Genomic DNA, 12,844 nt, shown 5'->3' with positions numbered 1-12,844 from the left:
CACGTTCTTTTAAGTGCCAAACCTGCACTTACACAACTCTGCTGTTGATAGACAATATGAGAGTATCAACAAATGGGTATGGCCAGAAAGCAAGTCTCAATAAATCTAAAGGAATTAAAATCATACAATACATGTTCTTTAACCTTATCAGAATTAAATTAGAAATCTACAACAGAAACATTTTGAAAAATCCCCAAATATTTGTAAATTAAATTAAAGTTTCTAACGTAACCTAAAAGTCAAAGAAGAAAAGATTACAATGGAATACACACACATGTGATATATACACAATATAAAAATGTATTAAATGTAGCTAAAACAATCCTTAGAGGGTAGTTAATAGTTCTGAATTTCTTCATTAGAAAAGGAAAATGTTCTCAAATCAATATTCTAAGCTTTTACCATAAATTACTCAAAAAAGAAGGGTAAACTAAACCCAAAGCAAGCAATGGGAAGAAAATGGTAAGACTGTAACAGAAACTATCAAAATTTCTTAGAGATAAATCAATGAAATACAAAATTGTTTTTTGAGAAAAATAAATTGACATATCTTTAGTTGAATTGACCAAGAAATAAAATGGAAGACAAAAATTAACAAAATCATCATTGAAGGTGGGAACATCATTAATAACCATTTAATATTTAAAGGATTATAGGGAAATACTCCAAATGATATTATGCCATCAAATCTGACCACTTTAATAAAATGAATAAATTCCTAGGTAGATAAAAATTAGTATTATTGTCTGAAGAAATAAAATTTATATAGGCTAACCAAATATTTAAGAGATCAGTATCAATCCTTACAGACTTTTCCAAAATAAAATAAAATAAAGAGAAGGGAACACATCTGAACTCATTTTATGAAGCCAGTATTACCTTCATACCTAAACTAGGCAAAAATGCCACAAAAAAAAATTAAAAACCAAAATCAATTATGAGTATGGGTAGAAAATCGACAACAAAACATGAGCAAACCAAATCCAATAATATATAAAAAGATTCTTATACCCTGATAAAATGGGATTTTTCTCAAGAATGCAATATTGGTTTAACATCTGAAAATCAATTAATATACTCACCATATTAATATAATAAAAGAAAATCCATATAATCGTCTCAATAGATGCAGAAAAACCATTTCACAAAATCCAACATCCATTCATCATAAAAACTCTCAAAAAATAAGAAATAGAAACAAACTGCCTTAACTGATAAAAACATCTATGACAAATGTGCAGTTAATATCATACTATAATATCATAATAATGGTGTCAAACTGACAGCTATTCCCCTAAGAATGGGAACAAGGCAATGACATCCACTTTCACCATTTCTGTTCAGTGTTGTACAGGAGGTTCCAGACTGTCTGCTAGGGCATCAAAGAAAAAAAAAAAAAAAAAGATGTAAGGACATACAGATCAAACTGGAAGAAGTAAAACTGTTTTTACTCATAGATGGCATGCTCTCATCTGTGAAAAATCCTAAAGAATCCAAAAAAAGAATTACCAGATCTAGTAATTGAGTTTATAAAATTTTCAGAGTACAAGATAATTTACAAACATCATTTGCATTTATGTACGCTAACAACAAAATTCCAAAAATAATGTTAAGGAAAAGGGCAGAAGAGGGGGTTAACAAGAAATTGGTTAATGGACACAAAGAATGATTACGTTTCTTAATGACAAACATGCCAATTATCTTGACTTAATCATGACGTATGTACACAAGTCTTGATAGTCAACTCTGCACCCCACAAATATGTATAACCAATTATGATTCAATAAAAATAATTATAGAATTAAGAAAACAATTCCTTTACAATAATATCAAAGGTAAAAAGGCTTAAGTTTGAATTTAACAAATTAAATGCAATACTTTAACTAAAAACTGTACAACATTGTTGAGAGAAATGAAATAACATTTAAAGAAATGGAGAGACTTTCCATATTTATTGATTGTAATTCAATATTGTTAAGATGGCAGTTCTTCACAAGTCTATCTATTGATTCAATGAAATCCCTCTCAAACTGTGTCAGGCATTTGTGTAGAAATTGACAATCTCATAAAAAAAAATTATGTGGAACTACAAGGAACCAATACAGTAGTGAAAATTTTGGGGGGAGGAAAAATGAAAAAAAGTTGGATGACTGCCCAATTTTAAAACTTACTCTCTAAGTTTATTTTTCCAGGCCATGTGTTATTACACATGGGAAATTATTTAGATCAGTGGGACAGAATTGAGAAGACAGATACCAACTTTTACACTTGCGGTCTGTCAATTTTCAACAATAGTGAAAAAGGTAATTAAATAGGAAAAGAACAATTTTTTAAAAATGTGTGGGGACAATTGCATATACATATGCAAAAAAAATATAAAATAACTAGATCATTATCTACACAATATAGAAAAGTTAACCCAAATGGATAAGAGATCCAAGTGTAAGAGTTAAATTTATATAATTTCTAATAAAACATGAGAATATCTTTATGAGCCTGGGTTAGGCAAACAGTTTTTAGATTGACCTCAAAAGCATTGCATACAAAAGAAAACAATGACAAATTGAATTTAATCAAATAAAAGAAAAAAAATTGATAAATTGGACTTAATCAAATTAAAACTTTTACTATCTAAATGTCAACAAGTTAGAATGTGATAAGAAAAGTTAGGACAAGGAAAAAGTATTTTCAGTCACATGTATCATAAAGGACTTTTATCCAGAATATATAAAGAACCCACTCAACAAATCCACTCAATAGTAAGAAAGTAGATAACATAATTTAAAAATAGTCAAAGGATTTGATTAGATATTTCATTTGAGACGATGTATGAATGGCTACTAAATATATGAGATGCTCAAAATCATTAGTTATTAGGAAAATGTAAATTGAAACCACAGTGATATAACCATTTCACACCCATTGGAGTGGATATAATAAAGAAGGTAGACAATTTCAAGTGTTGGCAGTAATGTAGAGAAACAAGAAATCTCATACATGGCTGGTGGGAAAGTAAAATGGCACAGCTACCGTGGAAAATAATTTGGCAGTTTCTTAAAAAGCTAAACATACATTTACCATACACCTCAGCAATTCCATATCCAGGAATCTGTTCAAAAGATATAAAAATATATATCCACTCAAATAGTTGTGTGTGAATTCCTTACTTATTAGAACCAATCCAAACATCAACCAACTGATGAATGGATAACAAAATGTTGTATATATTATGAATTACTCTAGCAATATAAAGTAGCAAGTACTGATACATGATACATGACACAACATAAAAAATCCTGAGAAACATGTGTTAAGCAAAAAAAAAAAAGGCTGTCACAAAAGACCACATATGTCCCATTCCATTCATTTGAAAAGACCAGAAAAGGCAAATGTATAAAGACAGATTAATGGTTGCCTAAGAGTGGGTTTGGGAACAAACACTGACTACAAAAGAACTCTGCTTTGAGTAATAGAAATGTGCTAAAACTGGATTGTGGTGGTACTTGAATAGATCTACACATTTTCAAAGGTTACTGAATTATGTAGATTTGCAATGGCTGGGTTATTTTATATGTAAATTATTCTGCAATCAACCTGTTAAAGAAAAATATTCCATGAGCTCTAGAGATGTTTTATGAGTTTTCCTACGTATTAATGTTCATATTTATTTTCCTTTCTTCCATCCTTCTATTTTTCTTTCTCTCTTTTTCTTTTGTGTGATTTTTTAAGATTCATTCTGTGAAGAGCCAATGAAACCCTGCATTTCTCAGTCTTGTTGGAAAAGGCAAATTTGCCAAAATAGCAGCTCTGCTTACATTTGTGAATGCCTAGAAGGATTTCTCTGTCAAAACTGTGAAACTGATGCCATTGAGTGTTTATCAAAACCTTGTCAGAATGGCTCTGACTGCATCAACATAACAAATGTAAGTGAATCTAACATACAAGTAAGATTTTTAAAAATATTTTTTACTTTTACAAAACAATTTAAGAAGTACAAATAATTAAAGTTCTTATTAAGGTATTATAATCTTCAATCTCATGAAAATCAGATAAGTTACTTTACTTGCCTTTTTTTTTCCCCATCTATATAGAAACTCTGACTTTAAAAACAATGTTCAATTTTATTTTTGGCTCTGCCACCAGTATTCTCTTATGGGAACAACATAACTTTGTACACTTTTCAATTTTATTTACTGTTTCTTAATTTTTTCTTATTCTTTTAATTATTTAATATTATTATTTTTTAACTTTTTAATTTAACATTTAAATAAATAAGACTAGAAAATAATTTAACCATTTCCACAAGTCACTATCTTTTCATTTTACTAAGATTTATATTTGTCTCTAACTCTTTAAATAACTTTGAGTTTATTTTATTTTCTCAACCCCATAAAACTTTTTCATTTCTAACTCTTTTTATTTATTTATTTATTTATTTATTTATTTATTTATTTATTTATTTATTTATTCCTGGAGAAGTGTCAATTTTATTAAGACATTTGGTTAACTATTGCTGGGAAAACTTAATTTAATTATACAGAATATGTAACATCCAGGTAAAAGCCTGTTATAGATTTTTTTTAATTCACGTAAATTTCTTCTTCAACACCCAAGGATTTGCTATTAATCTACAATATAGTAGCCCTTGACACTAGGAGTTAGTAGCAGAAAGTGCAATAACTTGCTTCTAACAATCCAGGCAATTATAGTAGCTTTAAGCAGACTAAGCAGTCCTCTCCTGAAAGAAAGATGTCCATGCCCTAATTCTGCAAATGTGTGCATACATTGTTACACAGCTAGAGGAAATTAAGACTGTAGATGGAATCAAGGCTAGCAATTACTGATGTTTTCCTGGATTGTCTGTATATGCCCAATGTAATCACCAGGGTCCTTTAACATGGAAGAGGGAGGCAGATGAGCCAGAGTCAGTGAGAGGTTTGATGATGCTGTGCTGCTGCTTTTGAAGATGGGAGAAGGGACCATAAACCAAGGAATGAAGGCAGCGTCTAGAGTCTGGAAGCATCAAGGAAGCAATGTCTGACTTTCTCCCCTTGAGCCTCCAGAAGAAATACAGCTGGATATCTCAATTTTAGGCCACTGAAGCTCTTTTCAGATTTATGACCTCTGGAACTCTAAGATAATAAATTTTTGTTGCTTTAAGCCACTAATTTTGTAATAATTTGTTTATAAATAGAAAATTGCCCTGTCAGTAGAAAAATACAATAGTTTTTCAAGAATTATTGATAAGATCACTTAAAAAAATTGTTTCTAAAGCTGAGAATATTGAACAACTAAACAAACTGTCTACCTTTATCACTTATGAGTATCTTAATATGAGAAGTGATCTTTCATGGATATACATTTAACTATTAATTCATAAAAGTACTTTAACGCTATTTTACTTATTTCAGTGTTATTAATTATTAAGTTTGAATGACCAATTTTGTAGATGAATAATTTGGAATTTCCTTTTGTCATTTTCACTATCACTACGTATGACCTTGGGCAAGCTCTGTACCGGTTTCATCTTTAGTTTTGTCTTAGATATTTGACTGAGTTTCATGAGGAAGCAACAAAATCATCCATTTTAAGTACATGGGCTTTTTCACATTGGAATCACTTAATACACAGTGTTTTTAGAATAAAAATGATAAAATGATGATGATGGTGATAATAATAATGAAGGAAAAAGAGAGGAAGAATTAGGTAGGATAAGAAGAGGAAGAAATATCATTAGTGTCTGTTCAGATTGCAGGTGAAATTAACTTGTAAGTCTAATTTCATGTTTGTTTTCACCTACCCATAGCTGATGGACTTATTGCTTGTTTCAATCTTCTGTTTTCTATGTATGATCACCCCAGTACTTGGTGGATTAAAACAATTATTTTATTGTCTCTTATGGCTCTGCAAGTTGACTTATCTCAGGAGGTTCTTGTTCAGGGTGTCTTAAAAAGTTTCAGTCAGAAAGTATCTGGGGATGAAGTATATTTTATTCACATGTTTGGTGGTTAATGTTAGCTGTCAGCTGGGCTCCCAACCTTAATCCTAAACATGACTTCTCTATGTTTCAGAGAATGGTGGCTGGGTTCCAAGAGCAAACGTCCAAAGATAATTAGATGTTATACGGCCTTGTGACCCTAACATTGGAAGTCACATGGCATCATTATCTCCACAGTCACAAGCTTGCTTACATTTCAAAGAGAAGGGATATAGTCTGCAACTCTGTATTAGGGGAGTGTTGATTTCACATAATAGGAAAATGTGTAAGATGGGAGATACTGTTGTGACATTTTTGAAAATAGAATCTTCCACATTGCTGTGCAGAGAACATCTATTACATGTTTATGAAAATAATTTCCACTCCTCTCCAGGTAAAAACCTTTCCATTATCTTTAAATATCCAAAAATCTTTGTAAAAATAATTTGTAATCTTTCCTAGAATGTGATGTGCAACTGTTCAACAATATTTACTGGAAAGTTTTGTAAGAAAATTCAAACATCATATGAGTCATTTCCTTGGAAGAATATTGCCATGTGTATGAAACGTGAGAAAGATTATCATTGCAGGTATGATTAATGTCCTAAGTTTATTTTTTAACATAAAATGCATGGATTTTAAAGTCATGAGGACAAAGATAAAATAATGTTTTGAAGTTTAACCTTCATTTAATGGCATATTATATTCTAATTCAAGTTCAAGTATAATCGTGTGTGTGTGTGTAATTTGGGTCATTTGTTCTTGTATTCCTTTTAGATAAATATTTGAGAAATTTTCATATAAAATTTTACTGTACAATTATAAAATAAATATTCCATTTTATAATGGAGGTTTTAAGATATCAGAATAATTGAAGTTCTAGAAAGAAAGAAGAAAGGTAAGTCCTAGTATTATTTCTATTATACTCATACACATATGATAGTAAAATATTTTGAAAGGATACAATAACCATCTCTTCTTGGAACTCATAGATCTCAGCTCATTGTTTTTAGGTAGGGTCTTTACATAGAATTTTAGAAAATAGTGCTTTCTTTAAGTAGGAATTTGCTAAAATTTACTCATTTGTAAATGACAAAAGTGATCCAGAAATCTGGGCACATAATTTCGGTTCATTTTAAATAGCTTTATAGATATTTTCTCACACCATTAAGAAATACAATTTGTACTCTTCACACTTGCTTGACTTTTATATAGCTTCTTAAAGTAAGTTCTGTTGGGCACTACTGAAGAGCAATATATAGCCTCAAAATTTTAGGATATTCATAAAAGCAAAAAAATTAAGCTGGGGTACAGGATAGACTTAAAAAACACCACAAAGAAACAGTGAATATGCATATATATCACATATGTACAATGCACAGTATTTTCAGCAATTTTGTAGGAATTCAAATTCAAAGTTTTAAAAACATATCAAGCTTTTGAAATATGACTTTTCAAAAGAAAATAAAGAGAACCCTCATTATTATATCAAGACCCTGGAAAATCTAAACCACACAGTCAAATTTACATATGGATTCAATCATATTAATAAACCCAATTGTTATTCTTTTAAAAATATTGACTTTTTAATTTACAATTATTAGTTCTGTGCCTTAAAGTGCTAACACATTTGTGAATCTATTTAGAAAAGTGATCAACCTTGAAAACCATGGATACCATTATATAGATATGAGTAAATATATAATCACCCATAAGTATTTATTTTATTTTTTATTTTTTATTTATTTATTTATTTATTTATTTTCTGACTGGTAAGGGGATCGTAACCCTTGGCTTGGTGTCATCCACACCACACTCAGCCAGTGAGCGCACCGGCCATCCCTACATAGGATCCGAACCCACGGCCTTGGCGCTACCAGCGCCGCACTCTCCCTAGTGAGCCCCGGGCCAGCCCAAGTATTTCTTTTTATATTTGTTTTTCACTAAATATGAAGCTTCTATTAGGCATTATTATTAACCTTATTCTGATTGTCTAGAAGGTTTTGTTTTAAAATTAATCATCTAGAGAAAAACTAAATAACTAGAAGTATTTTTACCATCCCTCAGTTTATTTAATTTTAAAATAATGGAGTTTTAGCTAGAATGTTCTGTTAGTATGTTTTAGTTAGAATTTAAGTAAGGTTTTCCTAGGAAGAATGAAATGTGCTAGATAGGTAGTTAGTTGTAACAACTTCGAAGTAAACTTTGAAATTGATATGAGCCACTGTATGTGTTTTAACATTGTCCACATTCTTTAAGAATTTGAAATACGTGTGGCCATCCCAAACCCAACTAAAAATGTTGTTCTCTCTTTCCGTTAAATTAGACTCCTGATTAATAGAGGGTAAAATATAAGAAACGTGACAGGAAGATGAAAACAAAACTGCTTCATCACGGCAAAAATAGGATATATTTTGAATGATAAGTGAAAATCAAAGCCTCAGAAATCAATGAGTGATAAAAATTTGAAACACAAATGCAGAATTTCCAACTCTTAACCCTCATTCCTCAAATTCACCACTGACAGTCTAAAAAATTGCTAACTGACTCAGTTGAAGTAACAAAGATATAATATAAATTTTAAAATATATGAAGTTAAAACGATGACAGAAAATTATTCTCAAAACCTATTTTTTTTTTCCTCATAGGAGATGAAGAGAATTGGTAAAAATAATAAGGAAAATAAAAACTCCTTGACTTGAAAGCTTTTAAATTAAGAATGTCTTTGTGTGTTGCTAACTTTGAAAGGATGTTTCTCTACATCGATGATTCTAAAACTTTAACTGAATTAGAACTTTTTGAAGGGCTGGTTAAATCACACATAGTTGAATCAACATAGTTGTTCCTTGTGTCTAGTGCTTCCAGTTCAACAATTCTGGGATGGGGACTGCAAATGTATACTTGTAACAAATTCTCAAGTGATGCTAATGCTGCTGATCTGGAGACCACACTTGGAGAATTACAGGTCAAGATGAGCTGAGCTCAGACAGCATCAGTGCAAAAATTTTCTTGTATCTTTTTTTTTTTTTTAATTTTATTTTGTCGATATACATTGTGGCTGATTATTGCTCCCCATCACCAAAACCTCCCTCCCTTCTCCCTCCCCCCTCCCCCCCAACAATGTCCTTTCTGTTTGTTTGTCATATCAACTTCAAGTAATTGTGGTTGTTATATCTTCTTCCCCCCCCCGTTTGTGTGTGTGTGTGTGTGTGTGTGTGTGTGAATTTATATAGGTTACCTACCCACCTCCCCCCAAGCTTTCACTTTTCTTGTTTCTGAACCCAAGTTTGGCCGCCCACAAAAACAAATAAAAAATAAAAAAATAAAAATAAAAACAGAAACAAAAGGCTTGAAAGTCAAATGTTGGAGAAAAGGAAAGACAGCTTTATTCAGGAACACTGTTAACCTGAGGATATGTTAGGCTAACCCCTTCAAAGGTTCAGATTTACCAAGGAATTTTTAAGAAAGAGTTTGAGAGAATGGAATGTGGGAAAATTTAGTAGGAGTCAGCTTCTTTGCATGGTCTTTGCAGGGCTCTCGCTGGCTGTGATCTTGCAGCTGATTATGATTCCTTGCTTGAAGTCATGGTCAGCCTCCAGACATCTGTTCTCAGAACTCTGCAAGACTCAAAGAAAAAATGTTAGTTTTGCAAGGTATTTTTCTACTTAGCAAGCAAGATAAGGAGGTTAAGGGATGGGAAGAAAAAAAGGAGGAAAACAACTGTGTCTTTTAAAACTTTCTAAAGCTCAGATTTTTGAAGTCCCAACATGGCTTCAATCTTGTTCACTCTGACATGCTTTTCTGAATCTGAGAAAATGTGCCATGTTGAAGAAGGAGTCAAATGAAGAAAGAATAACAGAATGATAACAATGGTATCAGTTTTCCTGTCTGAATATATGGCCTAGATCTAAGTTTCTATAGTTAAATGAAAGAGGAACTGAAGCAAAATTACCTCCCTCAAAGAGACAGTGACAGACTGGGTAGGAGATTTTACTGGGTAACTAGTGAACAAAAGTAACAGAGAAAGGAATTAATTTTCATCTGTGGCTATAAATCAGCAATTACCTTATCCAGAGAACTGAAATATTTACATGTAAATGGACATAACATGAAAACGTTATTTTTATAAGTAATATGTAAGAGTAGTAAAGCATCAAAAGTGGCATTACTGGGAGCAGATTGCAAATAAGTGTAATCTGATGGAGAAGGAAAGGGATAACTGATGTCTTAGAGGCCTCGGATAGGTGGAATACGAATTTGGTGATTCCTTGAAATTACTCAGGGATGTTTTAGTTGTTGGTGTCAAACTTTGGCTAATAATTTGAAAATAAAATGGAATTGGTAAGCTAAAATAATTGCTGATAATGAAACCAATGATTTTAAAGAGTACTTGAAGAGTTTCTCTTAATACTCAAAGTGAATCAGTTCGGATTTGCCAGGAAGGAGATAGTTCTCTCAAACAGAATAATTTAAAATAGTTGAATGAAAAGAATAATGAGTATGGGAAGAGTCAAGGAGAAACAATATTGGATGATTGATTATTCTTGGTTTAGAAACAGCATGGAGCTATTTCCCTTTCCTATGCTGAAGGAATAAGCTAAAAGTGCAGTTAATAGAAACCAAAAGATTTCTATAGCTTTGGTATAAAACATTCTAACATAAATTATAAACTCATGTAGATGAACACAACTACTGTCAACCTACAGCCTGGAAGTGTGGGAGTGGAAAGAATAAATGGCCACTCCTACACTTCTCTCGCCTTCTGGCCTTCTGCTGGTATAGCAGATTCACAGGGCCCAGTCAAAAGCCACTGGTCAGAATCCTGAAATACAGTACAGGATGGAGATGAATAAGGAGAAAACATCTGGAGGAGACTATACAGTACCCAAAGCAAAGTGCAAAAGATTAAGATAGTGAATTCTAAGTTTTAAGACACTACAGAGAATTATGCTGAATTGTGAAGGAGAAACCAGTATCTTTGGAGGGGTGGAAAATGGAACAGATGTTCTCTTAGAAGATGTGTTAGACATGTTCTCACTTATTGGTGGGAGCTAAAAAATTAATATATAAATTCACACACACACACACACACACACACACACACACACACACACACACACACAAACCGGGGGGGGAGGGGGATATAACAACCACAACTACTTGAAGTTGATACGACAAGCAAACAGAAAGGACATTTTTGGGGGGGAGGGGGGAGGGAGAAGGGAGGGAGGTTTTGGTGATGGGGAGCAATAATCAGCCACAATGTATATCGACAAAATAAAACTTAAAAAAAAAGAAAAAAAGAAGATGTGTTAGATATCTACCCGTTTAATGGCTCTTGAGAAGCAGAATCCTAGATATATTTTCTATGAGGCAGCAGTGACTCTAAATATAATCATAGCATATTATAAGAAGGCTCCCCTCTGAGTTTCATGGCTCTCAAACACACAAGGACCCAGGAGCCATGTGAGCAGAGGAGTGGCCCAGCCTCAACAGTCAGCATTCGCTAAGCAATAAGATCATTCCTACTGAGGACTGTAGTACAGAAACCCTTCCTCACTTCTAGCACCAGCTCTTGACACAGAAATGAGAGAATAGGAAATGGAGAATTTCTCCCCCTCTTCTCCAGCTTCATTTCTTTCTGTCTAGAAAAGTGAAATGAAAGTGTTTGTTTGCACCCTTTTTGTTTGTTGGCCTCAGAACATAAATTTTCTCAAGGCATATTGGGTATTTTTGTACTTTGATAATTTAACAGTTTGGCAGAAAGTCTGAACTTGTGTGACACTGAATCTTTTACTAGAAGTTTTAAAGGAAAGTGAAATAGACAAACTTTACAGTGACATTAAAAACTGTATTACAGCATGTAACTGTGTTACTGAAGGCTGTCTCGCAACCATTAGGAAATCCAGCCAGGGGACAAAGCCAAAATCCAAAAACATATACAGCTGACAGGATTAAGAAGAGAGCCAGAACCATGATCAAACTGCATGAGCCAGGACTATATTTAGACAGTTTGGTTATATGGGCCAGTATATGTCTGTATCAGTTTAGTCTGTTTGAGTTGGGATTATGTTATTTACAAATGAAAACTTTCAAAATAATACACTGGAACTCTTTGCAAACCACTGATTTTATCTGATCACTTATTTTAACTGGTTAACTTTTTGTCATATTAGTAGTTCTATTGCTTACCCAGTTATTAGCTATCTACTAAATGAAAACAAAATATTTCTACAATATAGTTGACTACTTTATATACAATCATTTTGAATAACTATGAGAGATGCTCAAGAGAGTGACTGTGTTTTATTCATTTCTGTATCTCTAGAACATTTCACTATGTTACAAATAAATATTTTCCAAATAATTTATTTAATTCACCATTTCATTTGTTTATAATAAGTATTTTGGATGTTACTCAATGAGATAGAATATCTCTAATTAGGATGTGATACATAGTGACTCATTAATTTAATGAGTATTTATTGAATGGCTACACTATACAGAAACTTTCCTACTGTAATTCAAACTCCTCTATCATGGTAGGAAAACAAAATTTAAAAAAAAAAATCTCTTCACTTAAGAAACTTACATTATAGTAGTCTGGTACTATTTTGAAGATTCATTTTGGCTGCCTGACTCCATCCACAGCCCAGCCAAGTGCACATGGATCAGGGAGGCATCCAGCCAGAGAGGCGGAAGATCCGCAGAGAACACACGCCCTGCTGTGGCGGCGCACGACCCAGTGGGTAGGCCTCACTGCCACCACCAGACTCCATCCCTGGCATGGATGAGTGCACGAGGAGCAGGGAGGAGTCCAGCCAGAGACGCAGAAGATCCACAGAGACCACGCATCCTGCAGTGCTG

The 12,844-nt window shown here is 32.7% G+C and overlaps 1 protein-coding gene across 1 annotated transcript in view; it reads left to right on the top strand.

Annotated features, from left to right (window-relative positions):
• The window catches only part of EYS (eyes shut homolog), a 1,675,061-nt gene that overhangs the window by 103,404 nt on the left and 1,558,813 nt on the right, over positions 1 to 12,844 (top strand). The window contains 2 exon segments of the mRNA XM_063097631.1: positions 3,730 to 3,923; positions 6,440 to 6,567. Coding sequence (XP_062953701.1) covers positions 3,730 to 3,923; positions 6,440 to 6,567 — 322 coding nt within the window.

Source organism: Cynocephalus volans, chromosome 5 (assembly GCF_027409185.1).
Source record: "Cynocephalus volans isolate mCynVol1 chromosome 5, mCynVol1.pri, whole genome shotgun sequence".
Lineage (NCBI taxonomy): Eukaryota > Metazoa > Chordata > Mammalia > Dermoptera > Cynocephalidae > Cynocephalus > Cynocephalus volans.
Note: the sequence above shows the minus strand (reverse complement) of the source record. Positions and strands in the feature narration are given on the sequence as shown.